The 20,581-nt window shown below is 41.5% G+C and overlaps 1 protein-coding gene across 1 annotated transcript; it reads left to right on the top strand.

The window, feature by feature from the left end:
- The first annotated feature begins 1,190 nt into the window (after nt 1–1,190).
- On the top strand, nt 1,191–3,761 carry LOC130081148 (myb-related transcription factor, partner of profilin-like). Its single transcript, XM_056246108.1, has 2 exons — nt 1,191–1,992; nt 3,598–3,761. Exons 1-2 carry the CDS (start codon nt 1,191–1,193, stop codon nt 3,759–3,761), a joined length of 966 nt encoding a protein of 321 aa, XP_056102083.1.
- Nucleotides 3,762–20,581: the final 16,820 nt, after the last annotated feature.

The following is a 20,581-nucleotide window of genomic DNA, read 5'->3' as shown; positions in this document are numbered from 1 at the left end:
GACCTAAATGGGAGTAAGACTGATTAGAAATCAAGTACATGCTAAATCAGAGGCTCCAAACTTAACTGAATGGGCCTATCATGAAAAGCATGTATAGGGAACATACAGAGAACAAAATGTTCAGAGGAACAAGTTCTTTTAATCCAACCAATCACAACGCTAGAATAACCATATATAAACTGTTACTTACCTCAATCCTTCTGAGACTCTTTACAGCATTTAGGCCCACATACACACCCACAGCAAGTTTATGGCTCACAGCTTAAAGCATTTTTTTCTCTCTTTTCTACACTTAAAATGAAAGCCATACTTTCCCAATATACTCTCTGCAAAGTTCTTCTTCATTCTTTGCTCAGGGGTAAACAGAAGTCTCGCTTGTGACAGTAAGACTGAGCCACTCCAAGAGATTGAACAAGGTACAGAGATGTATTGGCTTTGCAATCTTTTACAGGAGGTTCATTTGTAACTTCAGTGTAAGTGCAACACTTTTTTCGCCCTTAGATATGTCACAAGATGACGCTGGTGATGGCCGCCTCGGTGTGGAGCTCTCCAATTATTGTGCCCTCTGACTTGAAAGACGCAGCTTTCACATTTTTGGCAATGAGCCAGAGAGGGTCTCGTTCAGCGACCGATTTTCAGTTGTCATTTATCACACCTGTTCAGTGTTTTCAACCACATTGTTACGTCTGCAGCGTATTTTGGTTGTTTTTTCTTTTCCCCCTTTCTTTCATTCTTGACTATTACAATTCACAATTAGTTAGTGTAGTTAAAAAATGAAAAATGTTTAAATGATGTTAGTTAATCATTAAATGTAGGTGAATGTTTGATTATTCTATTTAACTCTTTATTGAAATTACATTCGTTCATCCGGATTCCTATAACGCTTTGAGTCTCGCACAGGGCCGGGTTTCCCGATAACGATGTATCTTAGCTCTTAAGAGCGCTTTCTACGTGCAAGGTTACGAACGCTCGCAGCAATTCCACGAGCGTTTCCCAAAAATGCACTTAACATGAACGTGCGAGACCGCGCTCTACGTGCTACTTAAGAGTCGCTGTCCATTCGCGAAGTGCTGAAATATAACCTTATATGGCATCGAATTGTGACCATTTAACCTAATAATTATCATCTGTTTTGTATTAGCAATCAAGTCTATATAAAGCACCTACATACAGGCGGAGACACTGACAAAATGGCTGAACAAAAAACAACAAGTAAAGATACCTTTCAAAAGGATGAAATTAATGTCCTCTTAGAGGAGATAGAGCAAAACAAAGATGTGATTTTTACCAGATTTAAAGGACACCATACTAATAAAGAAAAACAAAACATCTGGGAGGACATTGCAACCAAACTAACTGCAACCAGGGGTGTTCAAAGGTCAGGGAAGGAGGTCCGCAAGAAGTGGCAGGATTTTGCAAGCCTGGCAAAAAGGAAGAGGGCACTGCAGAGGACTGCAATTAAAAAAACAGGTGGTGGGACCAATGAGTCCCCCCTTCTCACAGCCGAGGAAGAAAAGGCATTGTCAATACTTGGCACAAGTGCTTCAGATGGCATTAGTGGTGGTATTGACATCCACGGAGGAGTAGGGATACCTCAACCTGATCCTGAGTCAGGTCCTTCGTGCTCAGGGGAACCATCAGTTTCATCTGCCATCTCTGAGCACCTACCATCTCCTAGTCCTCCAAACAACCCTCGCATGCCTCAGCCTCCATCTTCAGTGGTCCAGACTGCAGCCACAACACCTCAGCAGTTCGAGAATGTCTGTAGCTGTAGTCGTGATCTAGTGCAGCTGGAGGGAGAGAAGCTAGATGTCTTGAAAGACATTAGGCAATGCCTTCAAGAAGCCAATGAGAGAGACAACAACTTCCAACAGCAGCTCATTGAGCTCAAGAAGGCCAAACTGTCCTTAGCAGAGAGGAGGGTTGCACTAGAGGAGATGAGTTTTGCAAGGCCCTCAATTTCTGTGCCAATTATCTTGCCAGAAGACACAGGTAATGTGATTTATTGTTTCAGTCATTTATTGTGCAATGTGAAATGTTTTCTATATGTAGTTATGACTCATCTCACTGTACAATGTCTTTTGCAGGTCGTGGGGAACTGAATAACCCAAATTAATAAAACTGTGCAATGTTTTTTATTAATAAAGCTAGATGCAATGTTTTTGATGTCCATGTGTTTGTTGAACCATGCACACAAGGCCTAAGGCCATATGAAATACTATAATAATTGTTATGAGTTCTTCCAAATGTTTCTGAAGTAAATGGCTAATGGTTGATGGTTATTTTCAGACATAAGCATTTAAGTTTAAATATTATTAATATATAAAGTGTATATATACTTCATATAGCCAATACATTTCTACAGGTATAGACAAAAAAAAACATTTACCAGTACTGTTCTATGTATACATTTTTATAAGAAGCACAACTTTTCATCATTATACCGAGGATAGATTAAAGGAATATGTAATCTATACAATTTCTAAGCATGCCACACCTTCACTTTCTTCAGGGTAGGGCCTAATGTCATTACTGAAATTGATGATAGGCAGTGGGATATGTGAACATAATTACAGCCTGATAACCTTCACATGGTTCCTTCAATTAAGCTAGGATTAGTATAGAGTTTACACCTCACTAGACTTGCAGAGGAAATCATGGCTGCACTACAGCGTGTTCTTCAATTGAGGGTCAGAGAAAGACAAAGACAGAGACGACCACGAAGTAGATTGGTGACTTTAAATGCCTTCATCAGACAGCATCAAAACCCCTTGGATATCCTTGATGACATGGCTATAATAAGGCGATACCGTCTGCCAAGAGAACAAATAGCCCAATTGCTAAACAGCATTGGACCTCAGCTGATGCGTGCCACCAGGAGAAATTTTGCCTTGTCCCCTGAAGTCCAACTCCTATCTGCCTTGAGATTTTATGCAACAGGCAGTTTTCTCCAGGTACTTGGTGATGGGCTTGGACTAAGTAAGTCATCAGTTTCAAGAGCTGTTCAAGCGGTCACCAATGCATTACTTCCACTTGCTGTGGAACACATTCAATTTCCAGCATCAAGACAGGACATCACAGAAATACAACAGTATTTTTTAACACATCATCACATCCCACAGGTCATTGGAGTGATCGATGGTACCTTGATCCCGATCCTTACACCATCTGTGGATGGCCATGTATATATATGTCGCAAAGGCTATGCAGCTATCAACTGCCATGTGATCTGTGACCATAAGGGTTTGATCACAGACATTGTGGCAAGGTGGCCCGGAAGAACACACGACTCCTTCATGTTCACCAATTCGTCTGTGGGTCAGGAGGCACAAAACTCACAGGGACAGTGGAGGCTGCTTGGGGACAGTGGTTACCCATTGAGGCCATATCTCTTCACGTCTGTGGCTAATCCTACGAATAACAGGGAGACAAATTTCAACGAGGCACACCGTGTTGCACGTAGTATTGTGGAACGCACAATAGGGAGGTGGAAGATGCGCTTTCGGGCAATTCACCAGTCCGGCGGTGGTCTTTTGTTTGCTCCCCAAAAGTGCTGTGCAGTAATAATAGTAACAGCTATGCTGCACAACATTGCAGTGCAGATGAGAGTGCCCTTACTTAACAGGGAGGAAGATGAAGAGGTGGAGGAGGAGGAGGAGGAGGAGGAGGATGTGGAGGACGAAGATGGCATGGGACCACATGGCCAACCAAGAAATGCTCAATACATGGCTGGTTTTCGTGCACGTCAGAGAGAGTTATAAGGGCACAAGTCGTCATTGTGACAGTTTTATTGCCCAATAAAGTGGCTCCCACGCTCAAGCCACGCCCCTTCCTACCCCACCCACCCACTTCCGGTTTGAACACCTGGACCGTGGGAGTTTGAACACCTGGACCTGGAGAGACTTGAAAGACGGAGGAGACGAGCCTCTTTTCATTGCTGAGTGGAGTGGGTTAACAATGGGGACACGATACAGACTACTCGCTGATCATGTCCACAAATATGCAGAGGATTACATATATATACTCTGCAGTGATTTCGGAAAGGATGCATCCGTCTGTTCATGGCCCATTACCGAGAGTGAGCATTTAGAATACTACGATTTAAAATTTATGTTTCAATGGAAGGATTTACCCGTGCTGGAAGACATTTTTTCTAAAATACATAAGCTTTTTCAATGGTCCGACGCTTATGAGAGGTACAAAAATATCAAAGTCAAACTGTTTCACCCTGAATGGTGCACGCCCAGCAGGAGGGGTGTTCATATAGCTCCTCCCACACTCTACAAACATTAAAAACCTCCCCATTCTGACAGTCTGGCTCACACTCACAACATGTCTCAGGAATATGTCACCTCATCTTACTCACCTCTTGGAACTATTGATGGATACCCACCAATAGGATTATCACCGGTTTTGGGGCTATCAGATGCATCGAATGGATGTACACAGAGAAACATCGACTGGCTGAATAAATTTTGTACAGATTTTGGATACCACAACCTTGCATTCCTCACAAGTCATGGTTCTGGCGCATCCTCTGCGGCTCCACCCCCAGCAGTCTGCGAGAGCCCTGACGTCACGTCCGGTGACGAACCGGATGCGTGTATAGGAAATGTCGCTCATAGGATTATTAAGGCGGTTGTAGCCGTCATATTGGAATTTTTAATAGACAAGCGGATGAAGCAAGCATGCGACGGATGCACTGTGGATCATCCGTCCCAGACAAGACATTCCTGTTTATTTGAGCCGTGTCCCTATTACTTCTATGGATGTTTTGACGAGATCAGACAGGAGGTCCTCAGGCATGGGTTAAAAAATATCCTGGCTCATGCTCTGACTCTGTATGGAACTACTCCGCACCTGCAAAGAATCCAGGGATCTATCGAGACGATTTTGTTCGAACTCCGGGATGAGATGTACATCGTGGAACACCTAGGATCTATCAGACAGAAACTTGTGGATGAAAGTTGCGAGGAGATTATCTACTCTGCTGTCGATAAGTGGAAACTCATCGCAGTCGAAAACCCTGAGTCTACCGCTGTGTGAAAATGTGGAATCTCTGTACATCCTGGATCACCAAGTATTTCTTTAAATCGCATGTTAAACACGGGGTATCAAGCCTGCTCTACAAGATTATCGATAATAATCATGCAACAAATACACACGCGACTATGGATGATACAGGTCTAGCGAAATTAATGAGTCATATGAACACTGCACGCAAGTCATCGAGCGACTGGAATAACATGGTGAACATATCCATCAGCCATAATTGCAATCCGTACACGACTGTCAAAAACATTCTCGAACTAATGCCTGAATGTCAGAACTCTCTTAGAATAGGAAACATTATATGTCTTTGTGCGTATGTAACTGATGTCTGCAGATTGTTAAAAAAGAGGTGGGCGGATGCCCCCCAAATTATTGACCTGCTACTTGAACACATTCTGGAGAGAAATTTTGAAATGTGCGTGAGATTTATTTTGCTGTTTGGATGATCGACATATAATTCATTATGTATGCTTGTAACCGCTGTGTTTTGTTTTTTATTCCCCCCCAAAAAAAAATAAAAAAAAAATGAATGTATGCTTTGTAAAATTAATTGGTAAATCCTGAAATAAAAAAATGTATGGTTTTTTTTGTAAAAATTAATTGATATTCCTGAAATAAAAAATGTATGTTTTTTGTAAAAATTAATTGATATTCCTGAAATAAAAAAATGTACACGAAAACATATGGAAAAAATCCTTCATTGTTTGATGATATATACATACGTGTGATTGCAAAAAAAAAAAAAAAAAAATCTTGACAACTTCGCCATCTGACTCATTATTCTCTGAAAACTCACAGTGACGATATGGCTAATCAGGATCTTATGAAAAAGATTTACTATGACCCTGCAAATTCCGGTGCTTTGGGGGGTAAAAACAGATTAAAACAGGCTGTTTTACAGGAATACGGTGTAAAATTATCTGATAAAGAGGTGACCGAATGGCTTTCAAGTCAGGACACATACACACTCCATCGAACGGCACCAATAAAATATAAACGGAACCGTGTAGTGGTGTATGGGAAAGATCAACAGTTTCAGATGGATTAAGTTGATATGATGTGTTTTTCTAAACACAACCAGGGTATTAAATATATAATTACGGTTATAGATGTTTTTAGTAAGTACGCATGGACCAGACCTTTGAAAAATAAGACCGGACCGGAAGTGGTTAAAGCTTTTACGTCTATTTTGAGAGAAGGCCGGATACCAGTCAAGTTACAGACAGATAAGGGTACAGAATTTTTCAATAAACATTTTCAGCAGTTGATAAAAAAATATAACATACATCATTTTGCAACAGCCAGCGATTTAAAAGCGAGTGTGGTTGAAAGATTTAATAGAACTTTAAAAGGACGAATGTGGCGTTATTTGACAGCTGTAAATTCCAAACGCTACTGTGACATATTACAAGACCTGACAGAGGGATATAATTCAAGCTACCACAAATCAATTAAAATGAGACCAGTGGATGTGAATAAAGAAAATGAAAATGTGGTGTTTAATAATTTATATGGGAAAAAACGTAAAGAGACACCCAAGTTTAAATTCTCGATTGGAGACGTTGTACGAGTATCTAAAACCCGTAATATTTTCGCAAAGGGGTACGAACAGAATTATACTGAAGAATACTTCACCATAACGGCATGTATACCCCGAAATCCGGTCGTGTATCGGATACAGGACTATGATGGGGACTTGATTCAAGGTTGTTTTTTTGAACAAGAATTACAGAGGATTATAGTTAGTAATAATTCGGCTTTCAAAGTTGAAAAAATACTGGACAAGCAACGTCGTGGAAAAGTCATGTACGTTCTCGTCAAGTGGCTTGGCTGGCCTACAAAATTCAACAGCTGGGTCCCTGAAAAGCAGGTGGTGGATCTGCAAACCGTCTTAAAGTCGTAGTGAATTCGTGACAGGTGTCATTTATGTAAATTATGTCTGAGGTGGGGTTCTACGTCACGCTCCCGTGCAATGCCTCGACTAGCATCTATCCTGAGAATTGTATATCTAATTACAGAACTAGACTGGCCAGAAGTATAATTTTAAAAGGTCTGTGGGAGGTGGCATTGGTCGACACGTTTTTTGTTATTGTTTGTGATCAATGTCTGCTGCAGGATAACCACGAACTCCCTGATGTAAGGGGTGATGCGTTTCAGAAACCTCTAAAATTATCAACGAGTCGGTATACGTTGAAATGTGGGTATTTTGAGGATGTACCCATCTTACTCAGGGATATAAATATCTCTCTCCCCCCGGCGGTACGTCTCGCCTACGACCGTATAAAGAATAAGGTATTTCTGAAAGCACCTCACGGGACGTCGCTGACATTTTATGGCAAGCTGGCTATCATCCTGGGTTTAAAACCAGGGGTTTCTATAGAAACTGTAAACAGTTCGGATGAACATCGAGAGACACACATCACATATGCTCTGTTCCAGGCTGATATAAGTGGGGGGTTTTACACATTATATGTATACACTGATATAATCGAGTGCCAGACAGTTGGAGATGTCCATGTACCTTTACTAGGCACAGTACATATCGAAGGTGAAACTAACAAAGTTGTCAGCGTCAGGTACGACAAGTCACACTACGTGCGTCTTAATAAAAACAGTATTAACGAGATTACTATAGAGATTAAAGACGACTTAAACAGAGACGTCCCATTCACCTACGGGAAGGTTGTATCTAAACTACACTTTAGACCCGTGAAACAACACCTGTTTTAAAAAAATGGCTTATCTAGCACCATACCAGCCGGATCCCGAGCGTTACGTCTCGTACTACCAAACGCAAACCGGAAACGGTATCCCCGGATACACAGGTGGTGGTGTTATGTACGGTGGGGGTTTTTTATCAGGTATCGGTGGTTTGTTTAGAGGCTTGTATAGAATGATGTTTTATTAACAAAGTTCGGGAGGAGCACGTTCAGATAATTAAACCTAATTAAACACACGTGGAGCACATTCAGATAATCAAACCTAATTAGACACGAGTGGTGCTTAATCAACGAGTTAAGCGCTGTGTATATATACAGCAAACTTACCTCCGTTCATTGACAGTTTAACAGCATCCCTCCACCACCCCATCTCCTCACTTATAGTCCTAATACTCTTACAACAACGGGGGGAGTACTCTGGGTTCGGGCAAAATTCCGAGCTCGGAGCCCTCCCCCCGGACAGCACGCCAAATACGCATAATCTTTACTCTGTTTAATTGATGTAAGTGTGAACTCGTGAATTGGCTGTGCCGCTTATTAGGAGAGGATTCAGTATAGCAAAACCACACATGAAAGCTGCAGCAAAAAATATAGTGAGTGACGTCGTTAGCACAGCCCTAGCAAAGTCATATAACAACGATGACGGTCAGAGCGGGCATGGCCTGATGGTGATGGGGCGTAGACAATTAAAGCCGCCAGGGGCCCGTATGAGAAAGGGGCGTGGTCATGGCATAAAGAAAAGCAGGAGCGTCACCAAAAAACGCTCAGTCGCAAAAATCAAAAGAAGAACTCGTGTGAAGCGTGTGAAAAGAACCACAAAATGAAAAAGACGAGTCAATACTATATTCTAAAAAAAAATAAAAAATACAAATAAAAAACATGTCTCTGTTACATTACATGTCTGACGAATGCGTTAAATCCGAGCTGGATCTGTTTACCGTCCCTTTGACACAAACAGCTATTGAGAAGAACACTTACATCGAATACCCACCGATTTCGGCTATTTCTGATTTATCTCCGATTGAATTCTTCATAGCGGGGACGGGTGAAGATTACACAGATTTGAATAACACATTATTATTTACCCGTGTCAAAATAACTTTGCCGGACGGGTCCGACTGCCCTGAAGAAGCTCCGGTGACGGTTCTCAACTTCCCGGCAGCGACAATCTTCTCACAGGTTGATATGTCTTTGGGGGACCGTCTAGTTTCACAACCGTCCAGCACTTACCCTTATAGATGTATTATCGAAACGCTCATTAATTATGGGAGAGACACGTTAGAAAGCAACTTTTCAGCAGGTCTTTTTTTTAAGGATACGGCCGGGAGTATGGATTCGACAATACCTGGAGCCGGTAACGAAGGTTTGACAAAAAGAGCCGCGTTCACCAATGCCAGTAATGTGGTGGAGTTATTAGCACCGATACACTGTGATATGTTCTTTCAACCGAAACTATTATTGAACGGGGTTGATATCCGTATTCGCCTAACCAGAGCAAAAGACGCATTCTGCTTGATGAGCGGCGACGCAATCGATTACAAACTAAAAATTCTCTCAGCTTCACTCTTTGTCAAGAGAGTCAGTGTGTCACCTGCTGTACGATTGGGGCACGCACAAGCGCTTCTCTCGGCGACAGCCAAATACCCCATAGACCGTGTCTGTGTGAAAAATTTCTCCATACCGGCAGGGGCGCGTGTCTCAAACCACGAGAATCTCTTCCTCGGCACTCTTCCAAAATCTATCATTCTAGCTATGACTGATAACTCGGCGTTCACAGGGGCTTATGACAAAAACCCTTTTGCTTTTAAGCACTTTAATTTAGAGTATCTCAATCTCACCTCAGATGGAGTCTCGAATCCTAATAGGCCTCTTCAACCGCAATATAATTTAGGTAACGCCGTTAGGGAATTTTACCAGCTGGTGTCTACGACCGGTAGACATTTGAAGAATCAGCCGCTGGCCATAGACAGAGAGGATTTTCTCAACGGATACACGCTCTACGCTTTCAATCTCACGCCCGATGACGAGTGCGGGCAACACGTATCACTAATTAGATCGGGAAATATTAGATTAGAAGTGCGTTTTAGAGAGCCGCTTGAACACACCGTCAATCTTTTAATTTATGCAACCTACGATTCTCTTCTTGAAATATCAAACCGGAGGCAGGTGCTCGCTGAACACCACTGACGGGGGGCTTGAAATGAACACTGTACAGTTGACGGAAATCATGGATAACTTCTGTGACATCAATTTTCTAGGTGTGTTTCCTAGCGATTACCTCCCCAAAGCACCATTGGTAGATACACCGGCCCTGTTAATCTCTAATACAGACGCGTCGGGTGATCCAGGCCAAGATTGGCTGGCGATGTACGTAGGTCGAAATGGTGTCGCATGTTTCTTTGACAGCTTCGGTTACCCTCCGAATGCAGACTGTTTTCCTAGGTCTATTCAAGATTTTCTAAAAAATAATTCTACACAAGTTCATTATTCTACCAGACAAGTGCAAGATTATACTTCTGTTACCTGTGGACAGCATTGTGTTTTTTTTCTGTATCATATTTCTCGAGGTTTTGAGTATGAGAATATAATGAAATTTTACCATAATGATAATCTGTTAAAAAATGACTCTATGGTATCTCTTTTTGTGAAAAAATTGAAACCCTGTGTCTGTGATAGGAAATCATTCAAGTGTATACAGTGTGTACAGACTGGTAAAACATATCAGACGTATTAACTCATGGTGTATGTGCATATGTATCGAATAAAATGACACGTAAACGAATGATGTGTTTCTTCCCTTTTATTTGACATCACAAAGCAACAACACAATATACATCTTTTAAAATAAAAAATATGAAATTCATAGACTTATGAAATAGGATAAGTCACACGCATTGGGTAAAATAGATAAACCCCCCACCCGCCCTGTCATATCAACACTTTTGTTAAAAATCCAGCCATTGTTTACTGTCTAATTTAGAAGAATTAAATACATCTGCATCAGGGGTGTGCGGTGGTGTTTTACGATATCCTCGTTTTTTTCAATGATTTCGACGGTACATTTCCAAAGCTATCATCTGTTGTTTTTCTTTTAAGCAATTCGATCATGTGCCTAACATGATGGTTGGCTACAGTCGAATAAGGTATGTGCAGATTGGCAAAAGCCTCCAGAAACGCATGCCACCCCACTGGACGTCTGTTATCACGTATCATCTGTGGTGACGTCACACTTTTCACCAGATCAAACACGTGGGACCCGGGGATGATTGCCCCTTTATAAACAAATTCCCCGTTATCTGTCCATGAAGACAAGTGTTTGGCTTTGGACATTTTATCCATAATATATTTCACATTTTTTAAACTTCTCTGTGGTACATTGTTTAATACTTCAGATACGATTACATCATCAGGACCTTCGTCAGCTCTATCTGATGCATGAGCGATCTCACTGGTCTCGGTCTCAACGGGTGGGTGTGTGAAGGTCAGCGTGCTACTTTCCATATCATTGTGTTTCACCACGCTAAGATATCGCTGTAAAGCATTGGTGTAAAGTTTTGCCTTCTCGTACGTGTTCAGATCATGTTTCTGCAATATCTCTCTAATAGCTGAATCCAGATGGTCCTCCACAAAGGTATGGATATTTTCGCGAGGTGCTTGTGCAGACCTTAGTCTGTCCAATTGATGCTTTGGCACTAGATACATTTTATCAGTATGATCCATTCTCTTCAGATTTAGCTTCTAGTTATCAGACTAGATATGAAAGGCAGTGCGACTGATAATAAAGGCAAGATAAACCCTCCTTTTTGATTAATCATGCGCCTCTTTCTGGTTATGTTGATCTTTTTATTAGCGACGTACTTTATCTCAGTCTTTCTCCTTTTTAAATATCCGTGTTGTTTCGCAGTTAGAGGGATCTTACCGTGAAGAATATTGAGAGCGACTTCGCAGAGAGCCAGTATAAGCTCGTCAGGTGCTGAATGGAGAATAGCGTTTCGTTGTCTGGGCGAGCTCTTGTATAATAACTTTAAAAGGTACAGATTTCTGGAAAGTCTCGAACTCATGTTAAACCCCCTTTCTGGACGTAGACCGCCGGATAGTCTGACAGTAAATCTGTTCTGAGACGAAATCTTTCAGGTGTTTGCGGTTTATAATCTATCAGTAAATAGCTGTAAGGCCTCTCGGTTGCATCCTGGTACGCTTCGATGAAAAATTTTGTATTACCAGGAAACATCTGTAAGGACTGGGCTAAAAGGGTGAATCTGAATAACTAAATGCATCCTGCTAAAGACCCAAAAAGACTGAATGTAACACACACACACACACACACACACGAGCCCTTCCCTCCCCCAACACACGAGTGAAGCTCCTGTTACAAAGTTTATAACCCATCGGAATGTCGCAGAATGTCTCTGAACAAAGAGACGGACATTTCTGTTGGGTAAAGACATAAAAACCATTGAATATATTTTGTTAAATGTATATGTGTTTTTCCCCATGTCACAGTGAAATATCTTTGTTTGGCCACGCCATAAATAGACATTAGAAATACCTTATTTATGCATATTAAATACCTCTGTATTTTTCCTTTGACTTCCATATGATGTGTTTGACACCTCTAAAATGCTCATGGAACGGGCTATCTGAATATGCAAAGAGATATAAAGTAAAGTGTATTTTTAATAGGTTTTACCGCCATTGAAGATTCAAACTGTTAAACTATACACCCTCCTTGAACACACCCCTCTACCACGAGGGGCACGTTCTTCCAAACAAAGGACAATAAACCAAGGGTTCCCGCGTGCAACATCCATTCCCCGATTGGCCCAGTGAACAGGAAGGGGATGGATTCCTCCGAGGTGATAAATGTAGGAGCGCGGCTCCGCCCAACTCTTCTCTTGCAGTCTGACCTTCTTAGAGAAACATGTGATGCTAGCGATCTCCTCATGGAGATCTGATCCCACCATGGATCTTTTCTTTTGTTCGTCTAAAGTTCGTCTCTTCTTTAACTTACTCCCGAGTTCGTCTCCCAGGAAAGGAAATGGACTTTGCCGAACTATTTCCTCGGGTAACGTCACCTCAAAGACTTTAAGCCTTTCAAACACTCGCGCCGAATGCCAACGAACGCCACGTGATCCCCCATGGAACAAAGGCGCCACTCGCAAGCGGCCAACCATGCACGCGCCGGGACGGGCCGTGCAAAAACGCTGCAGCCGCGCTCCACACGACGCGCGCAAGCAGGACAGGACCTTCGTTCAACATGCAGGCCGCTCAAGGAACGCAGCAACACATGAGAGAACCCTTCCACATGCAAGTAAATTTGGGTTACCCTGTTTTCAGAGCATTAAGAATGTGTTTTCGTGTTGTTTCAGAAGGGTTGATGTCGAGGTGAAATTGTACCAGCTCTGTCTCTCTCCCTCGCTCTCTCTCACCAACTTTCTCCCTTTCTCTCTCTCTCTCCAACTCATGTTTACATGGGTACCAATTGTCTAAACGCCCCGCGTCGTCTTAGTTTGTGTTTAATGTTTGTAAATACATGTATCATTGTAGTAAATGCTTGAGTAGTCATGCCTCTATTAAATTAATTATATATTCATTTTGATTGATGTGCTGTCTCTTTGCTCAATTTCAAGTCCCTTAAGTGCAAAAGGTCTTATGCTACATGCTTACTAAAATTAAAAATACCTTAAAGAGAATGTGTTGTGTTTATAGGGCGGGAAACCCAATTCTTCTGGCCAGAGAATTGCGTTTCCTGAAATCCTATAAAGTAAGATGATATTGTGGATCCCACAAATATTATCCTGACAATTGAGCTAATTCATTTTACCTGTTTGTGAAACATGGTCCGTGTAATTAACTACAATCAACTTGTGGTTAATTTCCGGGATTCACACGTATGCATGCAGGTAAAATGACAGATCCTCCCTTAGAGGGAGATTAAATTTAATGTAAGACTGATCTAATCCAAACATGTATGAATAATTATTAATTACCAATTATTAATTATGATATGCAAATTCCCCACGGATTAGATCCGCCCTGAATCCTTACACATCTGACGACCCAAAACACCTATCTGTTGCTTATCTCGGGGTTTTTTAAATATTATTAAATAATTTGTGTTAAGCCCTATAGTTCTGGTAGATTTACCCTGGAAAAAAAAGATTCTGCACCAATAATAAGCAACTAATCCCATTGTGATGGGTGTACTGCGTAAAAACCCTCTCGACTTCAGAATTGCATGCTGCTTGAGACATGACATCATCCAAAATTAAAAGGGATCTTTTATCGCGAGGAAATGAAGATTCATCATCCAGTTTCTTAGGAATATTTTCAATGAATTTAATATCAAAAGCATGCAACAATTCATCGTATAAAGGTTGCCAGGATGTATATATGTACACAAAATTATCAAACTTCACAGAACACATTCTGTCTGAGTTATACATTAGAGTCTTCACAAAAAAAGTCTTGCCGCTATTGCTCGGCCCACTAACAACCCCGGAAAAAGGATGCTGCAGTCTATAGTCAAAAACATCTGTTTCACACATATTCACAAATATTGTTAAAACCCGTAAGGCAATGTTGTGTAGTCTGGTAGAAGGACACGCTTGTCATACACGATTCTGAACGTCTTCACAACTGTTTTATTATGCAGCGTGAAGCGCGACTTATTGCGTGTGATGGTGTCCGTGCTAGCGAGCAGGTGCGTACTGGCACCTGTCTCAACATATGAGCGCACAAGACCTATCAGACTCTGCAGCGTGACTATTTGTGCGTTCTTAGAGTGAAGCGTTATCCCTTTAGCTTTGAGACACGTATGACCATTTTTAGTGGCAAACCCATAAGATTTAGGTCCTGATGCTGAAAATACAACCAGATAGTCTGACGGTTCTAATTCGCTCGTGAGCTGACCGAGATAAGGTCCTGTCTCAGGAATCCAATCTCCGTTTTTCGACACAAAGATAACAGAATCTGTATCGGCATAAAGGACTCTCTTATCTAATTTATTCAAAAGATTATAGAGCTCGAGTTGTGCGTATGCGGTGGTGAACGCACCGATAAACACATTAACATCACGAGTCGGAGAGGGGTCTTGCCATTGGATTAAATGTAAGACCATTGGATTAAAGCCACGGAGTCAGATACAAAAGAGAAATGTTTTATCACATATGCGTTGCTAAAAAGACGCTGTGTGAACTCTTCAGGTTCTGTCAGAAGCTCGGCGGTGGGGAGATGGCTGCGAAGCGAGAAGCGACCCCATAAAGTGTTCATAATTAGCTTAGTTATGGATCTTTTTGCAGGATTGCGTGAAATATTAGAAATGTCCAGTTGAACCCCTTGGTTTTCAAGATAATCGTCGACATAAGACTGCTTATCTTCGTCTGTCACCACGTGTGAGGGAAAGCCAGAGGCTTCCTGCTTGAATTTTAGAAATGTATTTACATAATCACTGAACAAGCTGTCAGATGTCTGTTCAAAATGCCAGATTTCATCTATTTTCAACACCTCATATCCGTGTTGAATAGCTCGCTGTAATTCGACGGAAACCCACGAGCCTGTCATGCACCTGTCCTCATCCATGTGACAGCACTGAGGGGTCTGAATCTGGTTCTCAGCACAAGTCCTACACAAAGGAAACATTAGCTTACCACCGCTTCTGTAAGGCAGAACTGGATGATACAGCTTGCGAGGGGGGAGGACGGTGGCTTTGACAAGCCCAAAATAATTCTCTATAGGTTCGAAATCCTTAAAAATTATTTTAGGGTGGCCAATAGGATAAGTTTTACATGATTGTACGTACGGATACAAGGATGTGAAATCATAATAATCCACCCGCTCGTCCTCGGCTGTTTTGTGGTATAGCTTATACGTGTTTGTACGCCCTCCGTAAAGAGCATCACGTGGTTTCAATCTCTCGGGCGCTTCGTAAGATTTCATAAATTGTATCACTGCCGGATCTGTTTGTTTTGCAGCCTCCCACTCACAGGCCCACATAGAAATAACGCGCAAGGAATACACTTTACAAAGGGCTTCTAGTTTATCATCCGACTGTCTCCTGAGTGCCCCGAAAGACACTCTTGATAAGGGATTAATTTCTTCAGCCTTAAATCTGCAACAATGCCCGTGAAAAAAACAACCTAAATACTCTAAAGCTGTTTTGACACCCTCTTTACTCACATAATACCCATCAACATGATAGGGTCCGAAACTGGCTTCCCCGTGGTTCAATGCGTGTCTCACATCCACGTTCTGTTTCTTCATGTAATACTCCAACCACTGTATAGACGCGTTTGAGAAAGTTTTATACTGATTAATGTATGCGTGACTGTGTGTGAGAGCCAGGGTGTCACGTGCAAGGAAATTAGTTTTGAACACTTTCATACACGTTCCAGCAAGTGTCACTGATTTAAACGGATCAATGTTTGTACATTCGATGAATTCTTCACGATATTTTATAGATGCTAGGCGTAAAATAATCACGTCATTCCGACAGTAAAAAGCGAGCTCCTTTTTGAAGTCAAAGACCCCTTGTACACCTAGAGCGCTCGGTTTGACTCATGGTGTCATAACCGTAAAACTCTTTTGCCGGATAGGGCCCCACGTAATTTGCATTCTCCAATCTATTGAAGTGATGGGGGAAAAAACCCTTAACACACACACCCAGGTTTAACGCTGCGGGTATTTTTGCCAGAGCCATTGGGATAAATTGAAAAGAATCAATAAATCGCTGTCTAAACACAGGATCGTACATGTATAATATACGACATCCTTGCATAATAATTTTCGGTGTTAACCCCTCTTTTGCAAGGTGTTCCGCCAGTATAAAATTGTCAAAGCCCGACGAATTGTGTCCTATGAATGTAAAGCCTGCGTATTTCGTACGTCAAAAGTGTTTAACCAGAAGCTCTACACATTCTGTACCAGCTGCCTCAAACGTCTCACCGTCGTGTGTCATTGCACATACATAATTAGCTGTATGCCTGCCATTTTCAAACATAGTTTCAAAATCGTAATAAATGTATTTTTTATCATGTGTTTCAGACTTAAGAGGTTGAATATAGCATTCGTGGTTGCCATCATCTGGCAAGACCTCTTTGCAATGTACGCAACACTTTGGAGAACAGCTGTGGGGTTTTGCCTTATCGCCGTTTCTCACAACCCTATAAATAGAGTGACATTTCGAGCAGAAACGCAGGGTATCACACTGCGATCTTTCACTAGGTACTCGTGATTTTTTATGCGTATTGTAGCAGAAGGTATTGCTACAATATCTGAGGCAATCTGGACATTGTCTAGAGTTTGTAGCATGTGATCGGCATTCGGCCGTATTGCACACTTTACATACATATTTACATCTGTGTGTGCGTATATCGTTGTGCCCTCTGTTGCAGAATTGGCAGACATAGCTATTCCCTATAAAACCTTTCAAATTTTTTATTAGGTGATAATGCCCCTCATGATTATACAAATGCACAGTCTTTGGATGAATTTCATCCATGTTTTTGTACACTTGTAGCTTCCCTGAGCAGTCTCGATGAAATACCACAATTTTTAGATCATATTTTCTTTCGAAAACAGCCAAATTGTGATACCCTATTTTATCATGTGGTGTAAAGCCACAACTTGTATGGATTTCGTACGCCGGTCTTTGTAATTGTTGATCAGTAAGCGACGGGTTAAGGAAATAGGCTAGACAAAAACTCAAACACATATTATTTTCGAAATTTGTAGGGCTGAATAAATGCATTTTATTCCTCTCTACACTCTCGCTGATCGCATGACTTGTAATTCTTCTGCGACCCCCTCCAGGCCTGTCCATAGCTACTGAAATCTGTAACGATAGTGCTGTATCAGTGCAAATCTCACTGTTGCTCTGTGTTGCTTGTTCAAGCTGTTCGATAAATAATGACGGGTCATGATTATTCTCGGGTGTTAAAACGGTATTTATGGACGTGGGTAAACTTTCTCCAGACAACGCAATGTTGATATATCCTGTTTCACCGGCCATCAGTTGAGAAAAATCTACAATCTCATTTAAAATGTTATGCAGATGAATATTAAAAGCAGCTAAATCATTTGTGTCTATTTCGCTGAGATTAAGCGTTCTATTAATTTCTACCCCGTTGAAACGCGGTCTCGGGATAATTGTGAAATCACCCACGCGGCCACCCTCAGTAGCAAGACTGCGTATTTCTGTCTGGCTCAAACTCATCTCAGGGGGCTTCGGGTTCGTTCGAGCAGACACCCCCGAGCCTGTCTGTGCGCTTTCATTATCGCCATGTACGGGTATTTCCCCCAAATTTTCTTGCTCTGCTATTATATTTCGCAATAGTTCGGTTGTGGTTAGGCCATCTGTGTTTATCATTCGTAACTGTGACGTGTGACGTCTAGATCTTTCGGCTTCTTCGGCTTCAGAGTCTGAGTCTGTGCGCGCTCTTTTAGAAAGCATTTTGGTATGTTTTATTTAAAGGGACACTATGCAGCTTTTTTTAGCTTAACTGAACAGCTTCAGAGTTATTGAAATGGTTATATAACTTCTTTCGGGTTGAATGGTGGGCGTCTCGACCCCCCCTGGTGCCTGTGAGCGAAAAAATCTCACTTGCAACTTCGGTGCGGCGGGCCGCGTCAGGAAGTATCGCGTGATATCAGCTCTCGCGATGTAACATATTCCTTTACGGCAACTGCACACATACACACAGGAACAAGGTATAGATGGATGGAGTTTGTCACACTATCGTCATGGCTGAGCCGGCATATAAGATGCAGAAAGCTAGGAAAGCATTGTCGGAGGAACAGAGAAAGAGGAAACGGCAGACTGACCGAGTGAGGAGTCGGACACGAGCATAGGCATAATTTGCGGGTGTGTTATGTCCCCATTGAAACTTCTCGCGGCACGGATGTAACGTTACCATTACAAACAAATAAAACATCTCCAGGTAACTCTAGTAGAGCATTCATTTCATTCGTTTGTTAAATAAGAGGCGATCTGAAATGTGTTAGTTTTGAAATCAAGTGACCAAAGTGCTCGTTGCCTCTGCGATCAGTGGTGCAGATAAGTTACAGTGTTCTGTTGTGACGCGCGCCTGAATCCGTTGCGGGGACTGAGAGACTCTCTATATTTTGTTATGGTGAAATCACAAAATCTAATGCACAAAACACATGTCCCTGCTTGAAATACAACCACTAATAAACAATCGGTTTTGATGAGGAAAATAAACTATACTATTAGTACCGATTAGAACCCAGAACCTCTGACACACTTGGCAAAAGTTCTGCCTCTGGACCATTAAAATTGTCGGATCTATGTATTTAATCACGTGAAAATTCTCACCACTAACAACATATATTATATCTCATTAAACGACAAATTAAACACAATGTACTATTGTATACTATGTAACAGGGCATGTCACGCTCTGAGTGAGTGGTATTTACGACAGTAACATTAAATTCAAGTACTCCACAGTAACTCTAGGGGTCGCTGTTTGACAAAAACGGGATTTCTGCATAATGCCCCTTTAAATCGTGTAAAACAAAGCATGTGTAGGACTACCACATAAACAATAATACCCCATTAACATGTAGGCTACTGACAACAATTCGTGACAGAAATACAATGACATCAATAAATAGTCACTACTACGTTTTAAAACAGATACAAATAATAACCATCAAATTAAACAATATAACACCACTCGTTTGAATTAAAAATAAGGAAATGATCATCACCTTCTCATGAAGACTTCATGTAATTCCCGTAATAGTCTTTGAAGAATATTTAGTCTCTCTGAGAATAGCGACAATGCAATTGTCTGTAGCTGCAGGTCTTCCCGTCCCTGCGTAATTTCCCCGCGCACTGCTAAAACCTCACTACGTAATTGCCGGTTTTCGTTCAAAGCTTGCTCATGACAAACGCCAAAAAAATCAACAGCGCTCCTTAAATCAGTCGTATGGCGATTCTGCTGGTCTATCACTCTGTGTAGAAGCGTGACAACCTCGCTTTGGGACTCGCACACAATGGCCTCGGTTTGTTGAAACGATAAAGGTTGATTAGCAACTTCTAAAATCCGTAAAAAATTCCGGTTGGTGCTGCGAAGCATGTTATGGCTCAGGTTCTGGACATCACAGCATCTGTATAGGGGTCTGAAACATCCTGCAGAGTCCTCAGAACTGCCGCTATCTGATGAATCCTGGTCAGAATCGAAGGCGTCCAACACCGCGTCCTGGGATTGTAAGAAAAACTCTAAACCCCTCTCGTCGTATTCTTGTGCTAGATGAAACATAATATTACATTATTATATGAATTATTTGTTAGATAAAACATAATGTAAAAAAAAAAAATGTAACTCACCGTTATCCGGAGAGTTCACAAGCGATTCGGTTCCGTGATATACCTCATCGTAATTTTGTGCTAGATGAAACATAATAATAGGTTATTATATGAAATATTTGTTAGATAAAATATGTAAAAAATTTGCAACTCACAATTGTCATTTGGAGAGTTCACAACCGATTCGGATCCGTGATATAAATCTGAAAACCGCTTCCTACATGGGGTTGAGCTGGACGTGCATTGTGCCTCACAGTTTTGCTCTGGAGAATAAAAACATTTCAATTATTATTTCAGAATTCTAGGAAATATAAAATAATTCTAGGAAAATAAAATATGATAAGGTAAAAACATCGTCGCTCACCTTCGCATGGATATTCTAACTCTTCCCCGTTGTCAGAATTATAGCCCCCATAAACCTCTCGAAGACGCTTAATTCCGCGTCCGCAACCTCTGAGACCGCCCCGAGCATCAGATT

This window comes from Rhinichthys klamathensis, unplaced genomic scaffold, assembly GCF_029890125.1.
Source record: "Rhinichthys klamathensis goyatoka isolate OS25496 unplaced genomic scaffold, OSU_Roscu_1.1 h1tg000036l_1, whole genome shotgun sequence".
Classification (NCBI taxonomy): Eukaryota; Metazoa; Chordata; class Actinopteri; order Cypriniformes; family Leuciscidae; genus Rhinichthys; species Rhinichthys klamathensis.
The sequence above is the reverse complement of the archived record's forward strand: the minus strand, read 5'-3'. Positions and strand labels throughout refer to the sequence as shown.

Coding starts and splice junctions, on each gene's coding strand:
- LOC130081148 (XM_056246108.1), top strand. CDS start 1,191: ATGGCTGAACAAAAAACAACAAGTAAAGATACCTTTCAAAAGGATGAA. Junction 1,993..3,597: donor TATCTTGCCAGAAGACACAG/GTAATGTGATTT, acceptor ACAACATTGCAG/TGCAGATGAGAGTGCCCTTA.